Here is a 26,068-nt window from a genome sequence, read left to right on the forward strand (position 1 = left end):
GCAGACACAAAGGGAGTAAAACATACACATAACACACATAGCAGAAGTGACCAACAACATGCACACATGTACAAAATTGGTAGGGACACCACTGGAGAGAGCTGTCCTGACTGTTCTTTAACATATGCCGGAAGAGAATTGATTACAACAGAAATTACTACAGCAGAGCACGACGCCCATGTATCCCAAGGTGCGAAGAAGATTGCAAGGGAAGACAGCAACATTGAGATTGATTATAAAAAAAAAAAATACATTTAAAAAAGAAAAAGGGGGGGAATCCCCTGTGGAACATGATTACATAAAGCAGCTAATTGGAGAACAACTGTATGTGGAAAGTTACCAGAGAGAGAAGAAACAACATGCAAATGCACAAGTGAGCAAGCTGCAAGAGAAAAAAAAAACAAAAGAATAAATAAATAAATAATAAAAGAAGAAAGAAAAACAAAAAGAGAGAAGAAAAAATAAAATAAAAGAGAGAAAAATATGATAAGTGCCTAACGGAGTGAGACAAAAGAGCGAAGATGGTCACTTGGGTGGAGAATGAAGAAGGACGTATACTGTTAAGGTACCAGCGTTATGTTACCAGCACAACAGTGACAAGAAGTGGGCAATCATTCTGGATGCAAGAAGGTTGAGAAAAGTTGCGAGATGAGAGCAGGAACATCACTGCTTATGGACTACTATTGAGCACATGCATCTAAAGATCAAGAGAAACTACCACTGAATTGGGGAGGAGAGTGTTCATTGGTGCGCATCAGCATCCCCTTGTTGGTGATGACCAAGGAAGATGTGAAGAGTGACACATTCACCAAGATGGAAAACAACGGAAGAAGAGAAACAGACAGAGGAGTAAAAAGAGGGGAGAATTACTTCTCGAGCGAGACAGAAGAATGATTGGGTGAAGTACCAGCATACTAAAGAATGATCAGCAAAAAATGCATCTCAAAAGAGAAAGCAAAGAACTAGCTAGTGCTTGCATGGTAATGGATGACATCATGACTGCCTGGTTGATTGAAGGTGATAACGGAAGGTCTAGTACCGAGCACAGCATCATTGTGCAAGATAGAGATACATTGCAAGATGTAAGAGAACAACAGAAGAAGACATCAGAATGCAAATAAGAGACATGGTGAAAGGAAGAGCCGGACTAAGGGAGAAGATAGCGGTGTGCAACATGGTTCCAGCAGTAATAAAGGTGCCACTCCCTGTGATCAGAGGAAGTACGAAGGGAAGTGAGTGTGGTGGAACACAGAAGGAGAACACTCCTATATGTACTGTTCATCAACAACAATGCAAAAAATTATGGACACTTCAAGGGATTGACAAAGATATGCAGACCGGAAGGAGGTGAATGTTGCTTGGTGGTGTGGTCGACAAAGTCGACCAGAGGGGGGACTGAAGAGGGAAAATCGAGATCAAACCCATGCCCACTCACCCCAGGCGCATATACAGAAGAACAGCAGGAAGAACAAGGAGCGCACTTATCATTTGAACCAGGCCCCAGCGCACCCATGGGTGACAAATATGCTGAAACACACCCACTTCACCAACAGTGCAACTTCCATGCTACATTAGAATAAATGCTGCAATATCAGAATCTACAAACACAAAAATCCCTGTTTAAAGGCTTGCAAATGCCTATATGAATTAACATGGTCTAATTGCACAGTGTAAAGCCATGTTTCAGGAAAATTACAGCCAAGTTCATTTCTCTCACTGAACACTGGCTGCAGAAGCCTTCAGCAATGCTCCTCGCAAAACCCACGAGCAGCCAAGGTCGCACATTCAAGATAAGATTGCTTTCTGCAGACAAACATTTTTAATTCTCCACAAATGCGAATAAACCACGGCAACCCAGTGTGTTTTTTTCTTTTCTTTCTGGGAAAGAAAGACATTTTCGCAAAGACTCGCACAACATTTGAAACATAACTGTAACAAGAATGCTCAGCCCAGCCAATCAGCGCTCAGAGCTCAGGTGCGAACTGCTTGCTTCAGCTAAAAAGTTATGGGAACAAAGTCATAATGCAACAAGTTAGAATTAGGTAATAGGTAATGGGGGGCTGGCACAGCTAAACCAACCCACTGACGCAAAAGGCTAACATCCAATTGTCAGGCTCTCTATAAGGGCTACATAGGTAACCTATCACTTAGCAGCCAATAGCAGGAGGAGATAGGTTTCTGGGAGCTGATCCAATTCTGTGAGGTCAGCCTGCAGTGTGATTACAAAGCTGGCTTGCAAGCCAGCCCCGGGGGAGACGGCGCCTGAACTCTCGATGTGCACGATGCTCTGCGTGTTTTTTTCTTTTTTTGCTGCCCAGAAATAAACGCAGTTTGGAACATGTGGCTGCCTGCTGGGGTCTCTGTTGCATTTCTGTGGGCCATATGGGAGGTGTTGGGGTCTCCCATAGCTGGTGAGGGTATGGCTGCTGGCCCCCCACAGCCCTGGTGGGGGTCCAGCTTCTCCCCAACAGACTATTGCAACTCACTGCTGTTAGGAACTTCCAATACGAACCTCAGCAAACTGCAAATTCTGCAAAATAAAGCCGTAAGGGCTGCACTACGGATTAAAAAGTACAACCACAAAATACATCTCCAACCTAAATCTAAATAAGTATAAATATTGTACATGGTGTACTGGCAATCTATAATGTCCCTTGTCCAGGTTTTCCACTTTCATTTTCCTCGTCTGCCACCTCCATCATTTCCTGCTCACTATTCACTGCCATTATAAAGTGCCCTGTTAGGCCATTGTTCCACTCACCAACCTTATAACCTATGCACAGTGTTTCTAATAGAAGCACTCAGATTTCTCTTCCAAAAATACAATTATAAGCGCTGAAAACTTGTAAAAAGGCCTCATGTTCTAAAGGGACCTCCTTAGTCAGTCCTGTTTGTTTAGAAAATAGCACACTGCATGCTGGGAATTCTAACACTTAAAGGTCTATGTTTAAAAGGACACGTGAAACTACAACTCCCAGAATCCAACAGACTGTTGCCTAAAATGCCAGGGTTGGCTGAAGATGAGCCCAATGACATGGGCCCAGTTGACAGCAATGACTCCTGTCCCCAAGGAACAACCCAGGAGGCACCTCACCTCATCTGGCTTTTGCCCAGCCATTGCTCTCCAGTGATCTGGGATGGCTACCTCTCCAGTGATCTTGGGTGGATTCCTCTCCAGTGATGTTGGGTGGATTCCTCTCTAGTGATCTGGGATAGATTTCTCTATAGAGATCCTGGGTGGATTTCTCCCTAGAGATCCTGAATGGATTATTCTCCAGTGATCTTGGATGGATTTCTCTCCAGTGATCTGGGATGCCTCCTCTCCAGTGAATGGGTTATTCTGCAGTGACCTCTTGCAGTATTCAGAGCAAACCCACTAAGGAAGAGAGGAGCGTTCTGGGAAACTGGGTGATGGGGAGGATCCCAGGACTGTACTGAGGCTGCACAGAACAGGAGACACTGATCACCAGGAACAAGAGACACTAATCACAAGACCAGGAGACACTACTCTCTAGAGCATGCGCAAAGACTCTCACTACTGGAGCTCCCCCAAAGTCTGAGTTAATTGGCTTCTAGAGCACCCCTCGCCCCCGTGGCTTCACCGGAATCACTTGAGAAAGAGTGAGAGTAATCTCATTGCCAGATATCAGTTAAATGCCGCTTTTACAGGCCGGCTATTGGCCATCTCATCCTGGGCACAGCTGTCCTTCTCACACCTTCTCTCAAATGCCATGTATGCGCTGGACTTGGAATTATCCCCCTGTCTCTGCGCCCGCTCCCTCCCTCTCTCTCTCTCTCTCTCTCTCTTTATCTCTCTCTCCCTCGCCCTCGTCCTCTCTCTCTCTCTCTCTCTCTCTCTCTCTCTCTCTCTCTCTACCCCCTGGATAACAAGAAAAGAGAAATACTTCTTACCTCTTACCAAGAACTCCTCAGGCAGGTGAAATGTTTAAATAACAGTTCCCAATCAGTTTTAAGCATTTCACTCCTGAAAGCAGTTAATGTGTTCTTTAAGTAGTATGAGTAAGGTGCTTATAAAATGTTCACTGACTGTTTATTCATTAGCATGTATTATTGAGCAGCTACAAAATGTTTATTACATTCTAAAATCATACAGTCTTATTAACTACTTCCTTGCATAGCACTTGCTAATAGGCAGTTGATAAGCAGCTTAAAATATTTACTTGACATTTCTAAATCAGCATATAAGCATTATCTAAGTTACTTTATTTTGTGCCCGGGGCTTGTCTGGGTAGGGTTTAGCAAATGCTTTCCTTAGGCATTCTGTAAGCAGTTTGCTTGCTTAGCCATAGGTTAAGAAAGGTCTTTCATTTTGACCAGGGATCTCTCCATCCCTGTGTCTCTCTCTCGCCCGGCAGGTCAAGGAGAGCGAGGCTGAGGCGGAAGCAGAAGAACAGGGAGACTCCACTTCCATGTAGAGGAAGAAGCCCAGACCAGGCGAACCAGTGATCCTGTTGGGCCGGGGGAGCATGAACATTTATGGTGTACTTGGAGGCCCTGTTGCCTGGAGTGGGCACACATTAACAAAGGACACGGCAACCGGAGGATGCAAACTCGTGTCTTTCTTTATTCAATACTTTTACAAGACTGAGGACTTCCCATCCTAACTCCTCCCTTTCCCCCCACCTGCTTCCTGCTCCCATACAACTTGTGTCTCCCTTAAACGGTCAGACACGTAACATCACCCCCAGACAAATGTTCATATGTCTGGCCTTAACATTCTTCAAGCAGGCAAGTGGCCCTCCTGATCAGGCTATGGCTTTGTGTATTTCTCTCGCTCAGTCCTTCCGGGCAAGATGCTTCAGGTGGCGCTGGCCCCTGATAGCAGGCCTCATCTGGAGGGTCCCATAGGTCTTCTTGCTGCTCCCTTGGCTCCATGTCTGGCTCCATAGGGGGTGGTTCGCTATCCTCTCTCCTGACGAGATGTTTGAACTGTGAACTGTTCCTTGTGACTTCACGATCACCATTTTGGGTGGTCACCATGGTTCCTTTGGCAGCGACTACATTCAAAGGCTTCTGTGCATACCGCAAGTCTTCCTTGTCATGGCCTGTTGTACGAGGACTTCGTCTCCCACATGAAAGTCTTTTGGCAGGGCTGTTAATTTCATGTCTGAGCCTACCATGTCTTGTTCTTTCCTCTCTGTGTTTCTTCTTATGACTTCTGCGTCTCCTTCTTCAGGAGCACTGGGATGTCTCACAATGCAGGAGTGTACTTTGTATCTTATCATTAACTCCGCCAGTGACTTATTGGTTGCTTCATGTGGTGTGTTGCGATAGTCTCGCAGGAGTCTGCATAGCGCTTGGTGTGGGTTTGTACCTTGTATGGAAGCTCTTTGGATTGTTTTCTTGAGGGACGCCATGAAGCTTTCGGCCATTCCATTTGCCTGTGGCCACCTAGGGGTTATCTTCTGGTGGGTGAACCCCATATGTTTTGCGAAGGTTGCAAACTCGGGGCTGTTGAATGGGGGTCCATTGGGATGCCCCACTCACTGAGCACTTGTAGAACGTAGCTGCTACTTGGAGGTACGCCGTGGTAGTCACCTTCTTGACAATGGGAAACCATGGCTATTCGTCGATGAACAGTAGGAGATATTCTCCCGACTCCATCGGCCTGTAAAAATCAACTGATGCTCTGTCCCAGTGTTGGTCCGGGATGTGTGTCGGCTGCAATGGAATGGGTGCTTCCGCTCTTGCTGTACACTGGCATGCCAGGCAGTTCATGACCCAGCTGTCGACCAGTGAGTCTATGAAGGGGAACCATACATGGTATCGTAGCAGTCTTTTTGTTTTGGCGGCCCCCCGATGACCTTCATGCGCTGTTTTAATGACCCCCACTCTTGAGTGTCATAGGAATGATTAGCTGACACCCTCTCAATAACATAACGTGGTCTTTGACTGCCAGTTCAGTGTGTATTCTTGCCAACCTCTCTAGTTCTTCTTTGCACACCCCTTGGTGGTTCATAAAAGAACGTCAGTAATCCTTCCACTTGTTGTTGCCTGTTAAGCTGATCGCCAGCGCCATGGATGGGTCGGCTGCAGACGCAGTCGCAACTGTCTCAAGTGACAGTGCTGGGGGAAGTGCATTTGCAGCCACATCGTTGATATATTCCGTGTCTCCTGCTTGAGTGGTCGGCATGCCTGCTGGATGGCGGGATAGACAGCCAGATTTTGGTCTCCCCCTGGCCTGTGGATAATGTCATAATCATATTCCTTTAGTCGGATGCCCCATCTCTCTATCCTGGGTGCCATTTTAGTGCACAGATTTCCAAAAAGAGCCAATACTGCTTGGTGGACCGTGATCGGTCCGTGATCATCATGAATCTCTTCCCAATGATGGAATTATGGAAGTGTTAACAGGCCCACACAGCCGCCAGGCTTTCCTTCTCGGCCTTCGAGTATGCAGATTCGGGGGCCAACAGGGCTCTGCTTGCATAGGCGAGGGTATGTCTGGGATGTTTGTTGGCTCTGCTTGTCTGCGCCAGAATGGCCCCGAGGCTCACAGGGCTAGCATCCATTATGATCTCTATGTGCCAGTTGGGGTCGAAGAAGGGCCAGGCGGCGTTCCTCAGCTAGGGCTTTTTTGATCGACTCAAATGCTTCCTGGCAGGCAGGGGACCAGAGTAATGCTGATTCCTTTTGCAGCAGTCTCTGGTCTCTGAATTGGCTCAATGATGGACGCATAATGAGGGATATAGCATGCACAGTACCCGGCCATGCCCAGGAATGAACGGACATCCGCTGCTTGCAATGGTGCACGTAGGTTGATGATTGTACTAACTTTGTCAGGGTCAGGTGTCATGCCGTTGGCAGAGAAAATGTTGCCGGAAAACTTCAGTTTCTTCTTGCTGAAATGACATTTCTCGATGTTGAGCATTAGACCGGCATTCTGCATCGCTGTACAGGTAGCCAATAGGGCAGCCTTGTGATCTTCCAGTGACGTTCCAAACACAAGTATATCATCACTGTAATTCAACGCACCCTTGATGGGCCTAATCACGTTTTATGGCCTCCTGGAAAATTTCAGCAGCTGATGAAATACCAAAGTTGGGTCGTCCATACCGAAATATGCCTTCATGGGTGGCAAATGTTGTGATGCCCCGTGATTCGGGGTGCAATTCTAGCTGGTGGTACCCTTGAATTAAGCCAAGCTTTGTGAACATCACAGATTTCTTGAACTGGACTACCATGTCCTCTGCAGAGGCCAGGGTGGCGCTCTCTTTGTATAGCAGTGTTTACCATCCTCATGTCACGCATATACGCAGACCTCCACCTTCCTTGGGTACGATAACCAGAGGGCACACCCATGGGGTGGGGCCCTGTCGCTGGCTCGATGATGCTGTCCTTAAGTAGCTGATTCAGTTCTCTGGAGACAACCTCTTGGAGATGGAAACCCACCCTTCTGGAGTGTTGTGGGACCGGCCTGACGGCCAAATCTATGTGGAATTTTATAAGAGCTCCCTTGAGTTTCGCAAGTCCTGTGCGTAGCTGGGGGAACCTCGTCAGGATTTCGTCCTTGGTGATGAGGTTTGTGCCGGTGGAGATGGTGTTGATTGCATGCACCATGCTTGTCTTCTCGCTACTGCTTGAAGTCAAATGGATCACATCCCCTTAGTGAAAATGAATTTCAATGAGCCTAAACACAATGCCGTATGGTAGCTGAGGAGACACCGGCCTTTAGTCGGCTCCTGATAATGTGGATGGTGGTGTCCATCGTTAAACCCCTGTGCATGAGTTGGCGCTTGAAGTGTCCGATGGCGTGAAGGGGGGATGTTGCGCCCCATTGAAAAATTCTTGAGTATGTCTTCTCCAGCGTCGGCCTCTCAGGGATATGCAGGAATTCGTGCTCCCAATGACTGTGGTGCCAGAGTCAACCAGGAAGCAAAACTGTCTGTTTCCAATCTTGGCTGATATTCTCGGCACCTCTCTCGCTTCTCTGTCATCCTGGATGAGGTTGACATATTCATCCTGGTACGATTGGCCGTAGTTGACACTTCCATGATAGGATGTGGGCAGTTGTTGGTCCTCGTAGTCCTGATAGGTGTGTGGGGGCTCATCATATTCATCCTCCACTCAGGGTGGCTGATCATAGTACCCGTAGTCTTGTGCATAGTCAGGTGGGTGGTATTCCTCTATCGTTCTGACATATCGTCGCTGACCTGGATGGTAGAGCCTGTTCTGGTATGCTGGGGCTTGCAGTGGTGGTCCATACATCCTGTTCTGTGGTTGTGGGTCCATTCTCAGAGTGGGGAACGGTCTTCCTTCCCTACAGATGGATTGGAAATGGCCCTCCCTCCCGCAGTTGGCACGTCTTTGCGAGAGGGCAGGACAAGCCCCTGAATGTGGGAAAGACATTCCACATCGGTAGCACTGCCTTTGCGGTCTGGGTCCAGGCTGATTGGATATCCTGTTCAATGTGATCCCTCTGTCTCCTGGTCGCTGGGTTGCTGGCTGGATCACGGCAATTAGTTTGGTGCTGTCCTGCTTTGTGACAGGGGTACCCGACATGGAAGCTGCCTGCGCATCGACCCTCTCAAAATTTCTTGCTAGCTCATTCACTGCGTCGATCGACAGGGGCTTCTTTAGCGGTTGTTTCTTCAGGGCTAGTGACAAGCAGCCTTCTCTGATGCGTAGTCATATAGCTTCGCACAGGGAGAATGCTTGGAATTGACAGTGAGTGCCCTTGACCAGAAGGCAAGTGATGAATTCGTCGACGGTCTCTTCCACCCTCTGCGTGCATTGGTTGAACATGTACCTCTCGCAGTCTCGGTTTTGGTTCATTTACAAGTTCCTTGTTCAGGGTGGTGGAATTGTTTTGATGACAGTCTTGATCTCACTGCTAAACAGGTTGATAAACATATTGTGTAGGTTGGATGAATTGTCCTCCCCCGCTGCTTTCAGAAAATGGTTAAAGTCCTCCATCCACTCGTCCCACCTCGGGCCTTTATCTGCTTGAGGGGTCGTAGAGAATGGGAGCGGCATGCACAACAAATCCGTCTTGGACCTGTGTGTAGGAGGCATGGTTCCTCATTGTGGCTGGTGTGGCAGTTGAGGTATAAGGCGCTGGTGGTCTAGTTGCTGCAATGTTCCCACAGGCCTTCCCTTGCTATGGGAGGGGTGTGTGGTGGTTGCTGCTTCAGTGGGTGCTGCAAGTGCTTGTTAGTGCTGGTTGGTGCACATTGACGTTCCCTGGAGCTGAATATCAGTCCCTCCGTGGTGCAATGTACACTTTTCAGAGTTTTAGTTTTTCCATTTGTTTTTTTGGTTTTTTTGGTGATGAGTGCTCCCTCACTTGTATGGGACTGGGGCCCAGTGAATGCACTGTACTTACTTAGGGCGGCCAGCACATGGGGCTGTATGAGGAGAAAGGGCATGGAAAATGTTGCGTGGTCCACTGACCTGAAGCATGCTGTGCTACAGCTCATGTTTTCCCCCACGTGGGCCTGGCATTGTAAAAAGAACCGCTGGTGGACTGCCATGCATATAGCACAAGAAATGCTCGCGCCAATGAAGGGCACAGCAGGACAGAACAAGGTTAGAGAAGCAGGAGGAAGATACGAACGTGTGATAACTTGGTGGGCACAGGCGCACCAACACTGAATGGCCTGCATGATCTAGAAAATAGGCCAAATGTAGCAAAACAGGGCAGCTTGCAATAGCCTGCAGGAACATCAAGCTAGTGATACACAGAGACGAGAGCATTGAACACCACAGGCCACCTTGCAATAACCTGCAGGAACATCAAGCTAGTGATGCACAGAGAAGAGAGCATTGAACACCACAGGCCACCTTGCAATAATCTGCAGGAACATCAAGCAAGTGATGCACAGAGACGAGAGCATTGAACACCACAGGCCACCTTGCAATAACCTGCAGGAACATCAAGCTAGTGATGCACAGAGAAGAGAGCATTGAACACCACAGGCCACCTTGCAATAACCTGCAGGAACATCAAGCAAGTGATACACAGAGACGAGAGCATTGAACACCACAGGCCACCTTGCAATAACCTGCAGGAACATCAAGCTAGTGATGCACAGAGAAGAGAGCAATCAACATCACAGGCCACCTTGCAATAACCATACAAAAACTGCAATTATCCGTGGATAAGTGGACACCCTCCAAACGTTAATAGTACAATTCATGCGTAAAAATGCCACATAATCCCTTCCAAAAAACAACCCTACTTAAAGGGTGTGTATTCTAGACAAAAGACAGTGGGCCTCATTACGAGGTGGGAGGTAAGGGATTACCGGCACCGGTAAGGGCACCGGTGCCGGTAATCCCTTACATCCCTACTACGAGTTCCCTTTGGGGGTCCTTCATTAACACCTGGTTTTTGCAGGAGTTAAGGACGGGACTCGCGAAGGGACTGTAGAGCTAATAACGGTACCGCAGTTTGCGGTACTGTTATTAGCGCCTTCCCCATTCCCATTGAGCCCTATGGGGGCACAAATGGGAATGGGGAATGGCCCTGGTGAATGGGGAAATACTGGTCCCTCCGACCTCGGAATGGACCGGTAATTGCTCCATTCACCAGGGCAGAGTCGGAAGGGTTTTGGATGCAGCCATGGAGCACCTCCAACCTCATAATGAGGCCCAGTGTGTATTAGAATTAATTTAATTTATTTATCAATCAAATATAGTCAGGGAAAAATATTTACAAAAAATCATATGAAATATATTAATATCACATCTATTAAAAACCAATTGTCCAAGACACATATTTCACACCAACAAAAATACTCACATCTCGCACATAATTTCTCGCATACTCTTTCATCCCCATTCATACAAACCACCACTCGTACTTGTGTAAAGGTCGCAATCTTAATAATTCTGTCCTGTAATTAGAACCCCCCATCTATTTGGGCTTGTGCCTTATTCGCTAAAAGTACCCAGTTGACAATATTTTGAAAACCAGAGACAGGGTAAGTGTTCCAAGATGGTTGCTCTTGAATATGTATCAATTACCACAGTTTTTCTGTGTAAACCCAAGTTAGAGCCAGCTCTGGGAGGAGTAGGCTCTATGGTGATGTCGACTTGAGTTTCGGGCAACCAGATCGGCCTGTACAATTTCCATCTAGTGCACGTCATCAGGACAAATACATTACAAAAAAACAGACAGTTCCTTTCATAAAAAATCAAGTTGGTGTGAGTTGAATATTGTCCAATGTTCAGTATGTAGTTTCTTCCACTTTACAGAGTGCCAAGTTTCTGTTAACCAAATGTGTTTCCAGGAGAGCCACTTGCACCAACAAGGGAGGAAAAAAGGAAAGAGAGAGAGAGAAAACAATGTTTACAAACTTTCTCTGCAATGTCCTCCATGTTTTCTTTAACATGTATCATGGCTTCTATAAACCTAACATACTGCTTTGTCATATCCATGCCCCTAAGTACTCTAGGCATGGTCCGATCTGGATTGTTACACCCATATTTTAGCAGGGGATGCAATGTACTCTCCCTGAAATTCCTAGAAGGGTAATGTAATTGAGTCCCGTTAAGCATCAAAAACCACCCCCACAGGGGAGAATCAGCAATACACATAGCATACATGCCAACATTGTGATATACCTGGGAGGGAGATTTCCCCAAGTAAATCGGGAGACATGCATTTTCCCATAGGAATGCATTGGGGCTAAGGATATTTTAGATGGGAGAGGGTGAAAAATAGCAATATTTTTCACTGAAAAATCGGGACTCTCCCGCCTAAATCGGGAGGGTTGGCATGTATGACATAGGCCAAGAGACAAGGAAATCTCAGATAAAAGAAAAGCCCCACCCTCTTGAACCGAACCATTAGTGGACCACGGAACGGTGTGTATCAATGAAGTTTCTTGTTTTCACAGTTAACAACCATTGCAATATATAATATTGCGTCATACTTGGTAAGTAAAACACTATTCGCTCACCCAAGTTGTGTTGTGCTAACTTAAAATGCAGTGTTTCATGCAGTTCTATCAAGGCCACACCAGGAGGAAAGTTCCTTCTTGATTGGGATGCTGTTTGTATCTGTATACACAAACAAATATGCACCCTATGAGAATGTTGTATCTATATTATTGCTGGTGTAATAGCTATGATCCAAAAATCAAACCATAATATGCAAATGTGGCACAATCTCAAGACTTGATTGTCGTGTAGCTTATAGAGGCCTCCATCCCCAAGTACCACACAGGGAGATATAATATAACTCTCTGTGCAATCTTTGAGGCCACCGGTGATAGGTACTGGAACGCCGGAACCACGGAACACTGTAAACCCCAAGGCCGCTGTAAGGCAAACAATTATTTTGCACAAACACCAATGTTAACAGTCAGTTATGGTTAACCAATAGTGTCTGGGAAATGGCTTACCTAAGTGTGGGAGAAGTATAAACTCTAACCAAACTGGGACCTTGGAAGCAAAGCACGTGGTGGGCGTTGGGGCAGCAGCCTCAGTGAATGGTATGGGTGACTGCAGAAGGACAGCAGTAATAGGTCACCGCTTCGGTACTTGAATGTACCAATCACTGGGCACACCTGTAGATGAATGCCGTTCGATGCCTCAATGGAGGAAGAAACAAGAAGCGTTGCAGCAAGTGAAATCCAGGTAAGTTCGAAGAAAAACAACAAATCCAAGGGCTGAAGCAGAAGGAGTGCAGTTTAACAGTCCGTGGGTCAACACAACAAGAGACCCCTTGAGAGGCACCATAACAGAAGGGAAAGACAAAAGGAAGTCCATGAGTCGTAGTCAGTGATCAAAATACGCCAAGAATCAAGGTCGTGATGAACGCCAAACAGTGCCGGTAAGGAACAGCTGTGAAGCACTGTGTCAGCGCGAAGACTCGGCTTTTATCCCGTTGCAATGGAAGCCTTGTCACGTGAGCGGCGCTTCCGTGTCACGTGACCCGTGGAATGATCACGTGAGCGGACCTTTCTTGTCACGTGGCCCGGAAGCGAGCGTGACTGCTGGGTATCAGGACGCCTGACTCTGCCTGACCCAATGCGCCAAGGATGCTGCCAATACAGGAATGGATGCAATTGTCCCAAATGATATTTCCTTCTGTGGTGATTGGTACCAGTCCATGCACGGGAAAAGCATACCCCAGGCTGCCACTGTCCTACATACGAACCGGAGGTGAAGGTGGGTGGACGTGCTGTAGAGACTCTAGCAGGTGCATGGACGGGTGCGGGGACGTGATGCATGATACACAAAGACACAAAGCCCGCACTCTTGATGTAACTGCATCGTGGTTTACCTTGCACTTGTATCCCTTTTCACCCATGTGTGGTTTTCTTGAAAAGACTCTCGATGCGAGCCAATTAGCTCAGGGGGGTGTGGCCATCGATGCAGAGTTCCTGTGTGCTCTACCAAATGGGCACTTGTTGCATTTACTATCTCGCACTGTTAGTGTATTCAAACACTGTAGATAAGAGAAAGAAAAACGGAAAAAAGAGACCAAACGGCATGAAAGATTAGAAACGCCAATGAAGCACCTTGCAATAACCTGCAGGAACATCAAGCTAGTGATGCACAGAGAAGAGAGCATTGCACACCACCGACCACCTTGCAATAGCCTGGAGGAGCATCAAGCTAGTGATGCACAGAGAAGAGAGCATTGCACACCACCGGCCACCTTGCAATAGCCTGCAGGAGCATCAAGCTAGTGATGCACAGAGAAGAGAGCATTGCACACCACCGGCCACCTTGCACAGCCTGCAGGAACATCAAGCTAGTGATGCACAGAGAAGAGAGCATTGCACACCACCGGCCACCTTGCAATAGCCTGGAGGAGCATCAAGCTAGTGATGCACAGAGAAGAGAGCATTGCACACCACCGGCCACCTTGCAATAGCCTGCAAGAGCATCAAGCTGGTGATGCACAGAGAAGAGAGCATTGCACACCACCGGCCACCTTGCAATAGCCTGCAAGAGCATCAAGCTGGTGATGCACAGAGAAGAGAGCATTGCACATCACCGGCCACCTTGCAATAGCCTAGAGGAGCATCAAGCTAGTGATGCACTGAGAAAAGAGCATTGCACACCACCGGCCACCTTGCAATAGCCTGCAAGAGCATCAGGCTGGTGATGCACAGAGAAGAGAGCATTGCACACCACCGGCCACCTTGCAATAGCCTGCAGGAGCATCAAGCTAGTGACGCACAGAGAAGAGAGCATTGCACACCACCGGCACCTTGCAATAGCCTGGAGGAGCATCAAGCTAGTGATTGTTAGGACACTCACCCGGGATCGGGATCAGCCGTGTCCTCGTGGGCGGGGTGATGCCTGGCGGCTGTACCCGCGGTTTCGCCTTGGTCACGGGCGAGTTGGGGTGCATGCGTGCATACGCGGAAGCGGCAGGGAACGGGCTTGTGGTCCAAGCCTCGTTCCCGCGAATACCGTGATTCCGCGCATGCGCAGATTCGGATTGCGGGTCAAGCCTCGCTTCCGTGCCGAATCACTATAAAGGGGCTTCCGGATCTGAACTCGCCGCGTCTCAACGCGGTTTGGACCTGACCTCCCACTCGCTTCTGGAAATTCTTGTGCTTCCTTGGTCTCCTCACTTGCCTCCCTTGTTTCCTTCCAGGTTGCCCGGCCTTCCCTTCCCCTGGTGGTTAGGTTCCTTGGTTGGGGGTCTGCTCTCTTGGGTTGGGTTTTGTCCGGTCCTGGCCTAGTTCCTCCGGTCCCTTCATCATTCCTCCTTACCTCCCTTCCCTCTCCTGCCTGACCACCTTCCTTACCTGAATACTCCTCCGCCTTGTGCTGGGTGCCAGTGCCTCCGGTGCCTTTGTTCGGTCCTACTTGCCGTCTGCCTTTTCTGCCATACTACAGCCCCGGCTGGCTTCTCTCAACATCTTCTAGAAGGATTCTGCAGAATCACAGCAACGCACTCAAGCTCGCTGTCTTCATCTACCGGCCTTCCCTGTTCAGTGCTTGCACTGTTCTGGCGCCACGTAAATCCAGGGAAGTGTTCACCCGTGGCGTCAGGAATCGGACCCATTTTCAATCCTGCAATCAGGACGGGACCTGGGCCGGTTCCTGGCGTTACCCTCTCATCTTTCGTTCTACAAGCAACGTCCTGGCGACCCCGGCACGCAAGCCTACAGGAAACACAGGTACGCAGCGCCCTAGGGACGCACATCTTGACAGTGATGCACAGAGAAGAGAGCATTGCACACCCCCGGCCACCTTGCAATAGCCTGCAAGAGCATCAAGCTGGTGATGCACATATACAAGAGCATTGAACACCACAGGCCACCTTGCAATAGCCTGCATGGGCATCAAGCTAGAGATACGCAGAGAAGAGAGCATTGAACACCACAGGCCACCTTGCAATAGCCTGCATGGGCATCAAGCTAGTGATGCACAGAGGAGAGAGAATTCAACACCACAAGGCGACTTGATCCCGAGCATTGGTCAGAGGAGCTGCACCAACGTAAGGAGATAAGCGCACTAAAGAGTGAGCGGGTGGAAAGAAAATGGGAATGCTTTCAGTGAACTTTGCAGAAAAGACCAATACAAGGTGAATAGAACTTTTGTTGACCTGAGTGGTAAAGGGACTTCAAAGACCAAAAATATAGATGAAAATTGTACATAAATAAAAGAAGCTCAGAGCTAGAGTGGCTGAAGCAGGGGGAAGCACAATATAAAACAGGATCCGAATGTGCACAAACAAGTCATGATGGTCCAGAGAATTGGTATTGATATTGATAGTTTATTTATATAGCGCCCATACACACATGTTTCAAAGCGCTTCAAGGCAAGGGAGGGAGTAAGGGAAAATACTGTGACATTCTTACAAGGCCTTGAGACATTAAGAATGTGAAATTAACTATCGTACTTAGCCTGGCAACATTTTAGATGGTGCAAGAGCTTTGACAATAATAAGGAGGGGAGGGAGGGCGGGGGAGGTAAAAGAATGGTCATCATAATGAGTTTGGTGGTAATTAGGTAGTAAATCTGCCAAATTACCGCCAAACTCATTTCCGTCACTTGGTCCTGTGGCTTACCATGGGATCACAAGTTCTTGTAAATACCCATTTGTGGAGTTCATAGGACCCCATGGGTATTTTTGAGAGATTTACCGCCAGCGGATTCACTGCACTGTAAATCTGCCAATTTGCAGAGGTGTAATGAAGGATTTACCTCCATGAGTTCAATCCTCCACTTTACCTCCAAATTCATAATTTTTCAGTGCAGGAAAAACAGTTGTAATACTGTTACCGTCCAAAAAAAGTGGGGTAACGGAATTAACACTCATTTTTTCCCATACCGCTGAACTTGTAATGAGCTCAAATGTATTTGGAAGAGATGCTTGACAGACACAAACGAATGTTTCATCCAGCAATCAGAACCTCTCAAGGATACCTCAATGAAATCTGCATAAATAAGATGAATCATAAGGTGAACACAGAGCTTGCAATAGCAAAACGTGAGCTGGAGGAAGTTCCACACAAACAAGTGACAAGGTCCTAGCACAAAGTGGAGGCAAATAGAGAGGTTAGAGAGAGAGAACGAGAGAGTGAGAGTGAGAGAGAGAGGGAGATAGTGAGATACAGCCTTCATGCCTTTAGAGAGTTGGGCATGCTTAGACAGTAGAGGAACCCTGTTTATAGTAAACTAATACTACATCGAGCCTTTTGGGAGCAGAGAGCCTGCGTTATGGAGGTAGGAGCCCCCTTCACGTTTGAGGGCACGCACACAGGAACTACCCCAATACTTGAAGCCCCAACTGCCATCATTTGTAGGTCTTACCTTATTAAAACCTAAAAGAGAAAGTGATACTGTCACATGAGTTATTGAAAACACTGTCAGAGAAATCAAAATCAAGTACTATAAAGATTCATGCTCTCTCATAAGAAGCCAAACAATGGCATTATTTTGGCAAGGGACCTTCACTGCTGCTCGTTTCATAAAAAAATCAACCTGTGTTATGTCTTCAGTATTGCAAACAGGAAAAGTGGAAATTTCCTTGAAAGGGTATGCGGAATCTATTTAAAGATGTAGCATCAGATGCAAGAAGGAACTCTGCAATTACAGGTACAGTGGCTGTAAAGAGGCTCCGCACACCACCCTTTTTGCTATTACCACATTCATTCATTGATAGAACTGTGACATAAAGGGCTGCTTTGTCCAGCAAGCAAGGCTGGCTAGCAGCAAACTCAACCCGGGAAGAAGCAGTCAAGTCTGGCTGTCGAGAGGCAACAGCCGGAGTGACAGAGGCAGCAAAACCTGACGTGGCAGGTTTTTGCATCTATAAACTTCACTACACTTTCTGCTTGTTTTTATGAAACTGGGAGAGGAGGGTCTTCCATTAACTCACTCACAACCCTTCAGACCCCAAAGTACCCTTAGCTCTTTAGCTTGAGGGAATGCCATCTTTTGTGGACCCATGTTAACGGGAGAAACTTTAGGCGGCCTGCGCTTGAAGCAGTATCAGTGTGATATGTGCTTTCCTCTACGATAACGAACAGTGTATCTAAGGATGTATCTACAAATACAAATCCTAGTCAATCTATATCAAATCAAAATGGCCTATACTAACAAAACCTAATGGCTTCCCTATCTCTTGTACAAAAAGTGTGTAAATGGAAATGTGTATGCAAAGGAAAGTCAGTGTTATAACATAAAGTATCAAGGGGGCTCTCCTCCCCCACGTTGGACAGCATGGAGTAAAGCGGCCCCCATAAACAGGATGACACTCTCTGGCTCAGATTATCAAAAAAAGGCAGTTCAAAACATTGGTCAAGGTCCGCTTGGCCTTCCAGATTAGTCACTTATTCCAGCTTTCCAAATTTGCTTTCACAATTCAACAAAGGCATCAATAGCTCATGTAGGTCTCCCTCAGTCGGGCTCGGACCTTTCAACCAAAAAGTACCGGATTCAACGTAGATCTCCCTCAGTCGAGCTTGGACCTCGTAATCACAGCACTTGCAGGGGTTCCCTTCCCCAAGCTTCATTCACATTCTTTAGGGATTCCCTTCCCCTAACTTATTTCATGTTTCCGGTCTCCCTCAGTCGGGCTCGGACATTTCACTAATGGCGAAGACTTTTGAATGTGCAAGGGTTTTACCATAGACCTACGCAGGACCACTTCGACTTTCACGTCAGCTCTCCCTTAATGTTATTTTCCCCAGTGTCTCTTGGTCTTGGTAGTTCCATTCCACAATCTGAAAAGTTCAAAGAAATGTTCCTCTTTAAGCAATCAACTTTTAACTTCCCCTTTCGTCTGGGTTAAACTTGACAGTTGCTCATTTCAAAGTTCATTCACTTCACTGTTTTATAACAAGACATCAAACATTTCGCAGAGACTTTCGAGTGGGCTATTTCCTTTCACCGGACCACTCTGCTACTCTGTATCACTGGCTTCACAGTTATCAGTAACTTAAAAGTAAATTACTGGTTTGCTTTCTTTTGCGTGTCATCAGCATGCACGCAACCTTCAATTGTGAGATACACTGTTGCGGCTTCAATCTTTCCATGACACAAACTGGCCTTACATGTCTTTCGCTAACTCGCCGGTTGTGTGCATTCCTTTCTTGTCCCTGCAGTGTTGATTCAAGAGTCAAGGTTGAGACCAGAGACTTGGCCAGGCCTCCCCAACTCTGTCATTCAACCAGAAGGGTCCTTGGTGTCCTTCAAACAAAATGCAGGCTTCTTCTTGTCTGGGATGTGACTTTCTCTGCATCTCCTACAGTGGGTTTGCCTTCGCTTCGGAAGATCTGCTCATGTAGGTCTCCCTCAGTCGGGCTCGGACCTTTCAACCAAAAAGTACCGGATTCAACGTAGATCTCCCTCAGTCGAGCTTGGACCTCGTAATCACAGCACTTGCAGGGGTTCCCTTCCCCAAGCTTCATTCACATTCTTTAGGGATTCCCTTCCCCTAACTTATTTCATGTTTCCGGTCTCCCTCAGTCGGGCTCGGACATTTCACTAATGGCGAAGACTTTTGAATGTGCAAGGGTTTTACCATAGACCTACGCAGGACCACTTCGACTTTCACGTCAGCTCTCCCTTAATGTTATTTTCCCCAGTGTCTCTTGGTCTTGGTAGTTCCATTCCACAATCTGAAAAGTTCAAAGAAATGTTCCTCTTTAAGCAATCAACTTTTAACTTCCCCTTTCGTCTGGGTTAAACTTGACAGTTGCTCATTTCAAAGTTCATTCACTTCACTGTTTTATAACAAGACATCAAACATTTCGCAGAGACTTTCGAGTGGGCTATTTCCTTTCACCGGACCACTCTGCTACTCTGTATCACTGGCTTCACAGTTATCAGTAACTTAAAAGTAAATTACTGGTTTGCTTTCTTTTGCGTGTCATCAGCATGCACGCAACCTTCAATTGTGAGATACACTGTTGCGGCTTCAATCTTTCCATGACACAAACTGGCCTTACATGTCTTTCGCTAACTCGCCGGTTGTGTGCATTCCTTTCTTGTCCCTGCAGTGTTGATTCAAGAGTCAAGGTTGAGACCAGAGGCTTGGCCAGGCCTCCCCAACTCTGTCATTCAACCAGAAGGGTCCTTGGTGTCCTTCAAACAAAATGCAGGCTTCTTCTTGTCTGGGATGTGACTTTCTCTGCATCTCCTACAGTGGGTTTGCCTTCGCTTCGGAAGATCTGCTCCTTCTCATGTTTCACCTTGCTCAGAGTGTCTCAATGTTCCGCCTTTTATCTGTGGGGGGGAGGATCTAATGGGTATCATATGTATGTGACTACAGTCAAGTGCCTGACTTTGCCTGACCTGATTAAGGGGACATGTCAATGAGATATGTAAGTGTTAGCCTCTTTACTCTCAGTCGCCCTCTTCCTTGGCCCAGTGTTTCTGTAGAAAGGGGAGGGGGTTGGGAAGTTGGAGAATCCTACAAAATAGAATGGGACATGGGCACTGGAAAGGGGGGATACCGTGTCTCAGCATAGGTTGCTCCGACCCTGTATGGGAGGACAGGTCCAAGGGACCCCCCCTCCCCTGTAGTCCCCTCCTTGTGACGTCCATGACTCGTCAGGGGACCCCCTGCCACCAGGGCCCAGGTGGTGGGTGGACCACTGGCTGACACATTGACCAAATGTACTGTATTAGGCTAGGTCCTGGAAACCATTTTGAAAACCAGAACGCCATCTTAAGACATGATTCCTCGTGCACTGCAGCACGGCCCCCACCTTCAGAGAGTCCTCGCCTACCCTTGTCGCCTCCGCTCCCTGACAGATCCGCTGAAAGCCCGTCCCCACGGACAGTTGGACATGAGCTAGTGTTAGAGCAAACACTGTGGCCCTCATTACGACCCTGGCGGAAATCGAAAAACGATGGCGGAAATGCAATGCCACCATCGAATAGCGCTCGGTGCGATTATGACCCGTCACCGTAAAGTACGATGCCATTAGTGACACCGTAGTGAACGCCAACGCTAACTGCACCAAGTACGCGCACGCGCGCCATGCAAAACCGTAATTACCACCATGGCGCAACGGTACGCAAATTCTGACCCTAGCGGACATTTACCTAACGCCATCAAGCATGGCGGAAAGTACCATTCCGCCATGGTGAGAAGTATGGCATCGCGAACCAACCGTAAAAGGCCCTACTGAGTGCCTGTACCCCACTCCCTGGCCACATTGCACAACTCCTCGTAGGTGCAATGAAGTCACACAATGCAACCAGTGAAAAGTACAAGTCACCCATGCATGCCAACGAACAAATGAATGTAGGGGCTCCAAGTGCCTTGTGAGTGGCCATCCATATTTGCCATGGCACCATTGCCGTACTGATGCAGCACAGGCATGTGAAGGTTCAAGTACAGCAACATGAACTGAAATATGAGACAAACAAAAACAGGCCCCCCATTGCTTGACACCAGTGTAAGGCAACATTCAAAGCAGTATCCTGAGTGAGACTGCACCAGCCCTGTACTCCTGCCAGTAAACAAACCAACCATCAGCATAAGCATGTACCACACAAGTTGGCAGAGTGACTGAGCAGCCAGACTCATCTCAAGAGAGGCCAATGGGAGCTGCAGGGCACAGATGGCACGAATACAGAAGCTATTCCAATGGACATGACCTCAGTCTCCCTCCAAGAAACGCACGCAAACACAGGCACCTGTGACCAGCCATATTCTGATAATCACATCATTCCACCAATCCACCTGGCTGACCGGCATCTGTTACACAAAAGCTAATCCCCCGCCCCTGAGCATGACATCATTAAAACAGTCATAATGGCAGCCCCTATCCCTGACCTCACTGGGCTTCGTAGGCAAACGCGCCCAGTACAGTACCACGCAACTATACTCAGAAGCCGGAACCCAAAGCAGATCTTCTCACAATACATCGCTCCACAAATAGGAATATGCTACATTACTTGCAAAGAATAACGCTACACGGTCAATATCATAATCAAAATTTAATGCACAACAAAATCACCAAGCCCATACAGCTATTAGGTCATGAACTCCAAAATATATTTCATTATTGTGGGCTGCATCCGCAATAAATGACCAGCTTCTTCTTGTGTGATGCCCTGTTCCTTCATGGTACACAGGGGCTACATTCACGTTCAAAAAGGCAACATGGAAGCGCCTAGAACCGCAGGGCCGTCCCATTAGGTAGGCACTAGTCCAGCTGAAAGGTCGATATGTTGCTCCTAGCCACTAGTACTGCGTAAGGGCATGTGGCCCATTGGCGATCGTCCCATAAGATCGTAATGGTGCTCCACTGATTAACACGAAGCAGCAGGTGTCGGGAGTAAAAGCCATCTGCAGGAGTGGCATACAGATGGCAGCGGCAAAAGGGGAGGAGATACCTGTCACCCAAATGAAATGAAAAAGAATAGTATGGGCATCAGAACTTCATTTGAATTACTCACTTCAATGATCACACTAAATCCACAGCCATATGCATGCTAGCCCACTCAAAAGGATTATTCCCACCCAAAAATCACTTGCGAATCATAGCTATATAAATCGAGGTGAAAACACTATTACAAACGAGTGTTTGTGTGCATGCGTCTGTTAAAACAGAATCCATTAGATGGGATTAGTAACGTGCATAGACACAAGTGTTTGAAGGCGCGTCGAGACAGGGAGGGTTCAACAAGGGCAGATAGACGATGGTCCCACTATGGCAGCCCTGCATCACATAGCGCAGGGGAAGTGGATAGATTCCAAAAAGCCATGTACATGGCAAACTCTCTATTAAATCATCTGTCCATGCATCCATACATCATTCCCTCATCCCGGTATGAAAACGCCTGATTATTTACTCACATAACATGTGAAATTTCCATTGAGTCTGTGCGTAATGCAGTCTGCAAAATCCACTGTGCTCCAGCCCGGAATTCTAGTGTTGTGAAGTAACATGTATTTGGGAACGTCCTGCCTTATCGTCCACTACGCTATTGCGCATCCCATACTATTCATATCAATCATTGCATTCTCGCCATGGCCCCTGTCCCAAGGACATTAAACAATAGAACTTTATATCTGCAGTCAGACCTGTGGGCGTCTCCTCGCCGCTAGCTGGAAACCGAAAGCGCTGTCCTTCGAATTCCTCATTTGCAACATCACGTCGAAAAGGCATCTGTGACCGCTTGAAATCACAAATCCATCCATGTAGTGCGGCAGTGTGTGAAAATGGCAACTGGCTTCACTCACAAATGGGACGCCCCGCCCGTCGGTGAACCGCGGTACAGTGCTGCATGAGGGTCCACCGTTAATCGAGTACTACATTCCACTGACCCTTCACAAGTTTGTTCGCGACTGCACAGATAGTATGTGAAACAATGGGACCATAGCAGAATGAACATATGAACCAATATTTCACTGCCATCGGGATTAAATACATGATTGTAATAGCAAGATGCCATGCGTCGAATTGCAGCGTTGTGTGCGGGACGTGCTCGCCCAAAGGGGATTGCAGCTTGCACAGGTGGAATGAATCACCACAGGTGGAGGCTATACAGCCTGAAAACACATAAATTGCACACCCAACCCCCTCCCACAACCACACCCACTCCAAAATGCTACCGGCAGGACTAGCGATGTTGGCCCTGGGGGACCTGATAGCACTGCAAGTACTCCAACTTCAAGAAGAAGACGAACACCAACTACTACAACAACCGGCCGCACAGAGGAGACGCAGGAGGAGGAGGAGGTCAAGGCAGGGCCAGCAAGGCCCACCAGCACAGCCACTACCACCACGCAGGCAGCCCGCAATCCCACGCCTCCGAGCACATCCGTTCAACCTCACTGATGAGCAGATCCACACCCTCTACCGTTTGGACCGGGACACCATAACCGCCATTGTGGACATGACACACGCTGACCTTGTCAGCATGATAGATAGCCCAACCGCCATCCCACCCCTACTGAAGGTGGTGTCTGTGCTCCACTTCCTGGCCACAGGCACCTACCAGCACACAGTCGGACAGTTGCATGGCATTTCACAGCCACTGTTGTCACGGACACTATTGCAAGTGCTCGATGCCCTCCTGAAGCACGCAGACGACTACATCTCTCTACCACGCTCGGAGCAGGAAATTACGAACACAAAAGTGTGATTCCATGCACTTGCCGGCATACCGGGTTGCATTGGTGCCATCGACTGCACCCATGTGGAATTGGTTGTCCCACATGCCATGGAGGCCCAGTACCGCAACCGAAAACAATATAATTCTCTTAATGTACAAATGGTGTGTGACTCCAACAGGATCATTACACATTGTTGTGCCCGATTTCCTGGATCAACCCATGATTCTATGGTCTTGAGGAACTCTACAATACCACGCTACATGGAGCGACACGCAGGGAACAGATCCTGGCTACTCGGTGAGTCTCATTTCATGCATGATAATGTGGGGTATGTGATGCGGCAATGACCTGGCAGGAAGGGGGGGGATGCGTACGTAGCAATGTCATTCCACAAACATCCTTTATTATCCACATACAGGTGATGCTGGGTATCCACTGAAGAGATGGCTCCGGAACCCACAGAACCAGCATGAGGAGGACTACAACCATGCCCACTCACGTACCCGTGTAGTCATAGAACAGGCATTCGGCCTACTGAAGGGTCGTTTCCGCTGCCTCAGCAGGTCTGGCGGGGCACTCCTGTACCGCCATGAGAAGGTTGCAAAGATGGTCATGGCATGTGTCATGCTACACAACATGTGCGTAGGTAGAAATGTGCCCATGCCCCCTGACGCAGAACTGCAAGCACCTGAATATGGTCATGATGAGGGTGGGGATGTGGCAGCACCTCAAGGAGTCCGCGAGGCACAGGAGGGCCGTGAAATTCGTCAGATTATCATAGATTCATGCTTCTAGCACTCACGCCTGGTGGCTGATACATGGACACAGGACTTGTGGCACTGTGTGTGTCTGGAACATGCACAATATGGACTGTACGCCTATAATGGCCTCGTACACAAAGATCAATGTCCACACATCTCATTGGATGATTGTGAAATGTTTATAGCATATGTGAAATTATGTTACACACCCCATCGACCCGCCACCCAAGTAAGCCCAACACACCCCCTCCACCCTCCTACCTCCCCCCCGAATACCAGTGTCCAAAGATGCTCATTGTCAGTGGGCAGACGCTATTGCAAGCCCCCTCTCCGGGTATCAGGGGCACCCCTGCCTGTGGAGCGCAGGTTCCTCCCAGATCTACGTTGGGGGCTGCCCTGGACGGAACTTGCAACGGATGATGTCTCTGCCTGCTCACGTCCATGCATGTCCCTAAGGGTTTGTGAGAGCTCAGTGAGCACACGGCGCACAGCGGCAAGTTCAGCACATACGTCTTTGGACGTCGCATGCAGTTCCCCCCTCAGGCTCTCGGTGCTTCTCTCCATTTGTACTCTCAGGCTCTCGGTGCTTCTCTCCATTTGTGCCCTTAGTGTCTCTGTACTTCTCTCCATTTCTGCCCTAAGTGTCTCAGTAGATGTTTCTATGGCTGCCTTAGTACCCCCACATTCATCAGCATGGTCCTTGAGGAGCGTGGCCAGTTGCTGCTGTTGCACGATCACCTGGTCGAGGGACTGTTGCCTCTGCTGGGCCATGGCCATTGCGGTGGTGTCACAGAGGGGCTGATCACCTCATGTTGCCTTGACACAGGGCTTGTGGGGGATGGCCAGTCGTCGTCTTGTGGGTGCCCCTGCGTGGTATCCTCATGGTGTACGGGATGAAACAAACAGGGGGATTGAGACAGGTCATGGATGGATCCTACATCGACATCACTGTTTTCTGTGTCGGAGCATGCTGCCATTAATGCAGTGTCACCTATGGTGCTGCTGCCACCAGAAGCAGTGCCTTCTGTGGCATCCATTGGGGGGACCTGTGGTGGTGCTGTTGTGGGCATGCTGGCTGCTGGGGTGCCTGTTGAAGTCCCCTCCTGTGTGCTGCCACTTGATTTGTGCTGCTGCCGTGTCTTGATCCGTGCAGCTGAGGTGGAGGGTCTTTGGCCGTTGGTCTTGGCCCTCTTTGCAGGTGTGCTGGTAGGGGTGTCCTGGAGCTCGTCGTTTGAATCGGACCCTGTGGTGGAGTAAAGGAGGGCGAGCGTTATTAATGGGTCTGTGGAAATTGGAATGGCAATGTATCACATGCATTGGGGTGGTACCTGAGGGTGATTTGGGTCAGGGCCTTGGAGGTGGTTTCATTTTTGTGTGGATTGAGGATGCAGTTGTTTTGCAGCCTGCAGTTAGGGTGTGCCTGCTGCACGTGTAGAGGGTGTTTTTAGGATTTTTAATTATTTATGTATTTAATGTGACTTTTAAAGTGCGCTATCAGGCCAATGTATGTGGACGTTCTCCTGGACATGTGTTTCTGTTGCACTATGTGGACACATGGTACTTCACATGATTGGACATTGTGGATTTAGCATTGTTTTATTTGGCCCACCTACCTGATTCTTCGGATGTCTGCACTCCTTTCTCCATCCCTCCCACTCCCTCTATACTCTCCATTCCAATGGTGGAGGCACAGATTTCTTCCCAGGGGGTCAACTTGATGGGTGATTCCGATCCTCCCCCGGTAGCTGTGGCAATGTTACGGTTGGCGGATAGTATGCTCCGTACG

The 26,068-nt window shown here is 48.1% G+C and overlaps 1 protein-coding gene across 1 annotated transcript in view; it reads right to left on the reverse strand.

The window, feature by feature from the left end:
* LOC138487549 (uncharacterized) overlaps window positions 1-26,068 on the reverse strand; it is a 395,452-nt gene that overhangs the window by 59,675 nt on the left and 309,709 nt on the right. The window contains exon 16 of the mRNA XM_069614031.1: window positions 3,095-3,199. Coding sequence (XP_069470132.1) covers window positions 3,095-3,199 — 105 coding nt within the window. The remainder of the gene's footprint in view (window positions 1-3,094; window positions 3,200-26,068) is intronic.

The sequence above is a fragment of the Ambystoma mexicanum genome, chromosome 9 (genome assembly GCF_040938575.1).
Source record: "Ambystoma mexicanum isolate Mex_15411 chromosome 9, UKY_AmexF1_1, whole genome shotgun sequence".
NCBI lineage: Eukaryota > Metazoa > Chordata > Amphibia > Caudata > Ambystomatidae > Ambystoma > Ambystoma mexicanum.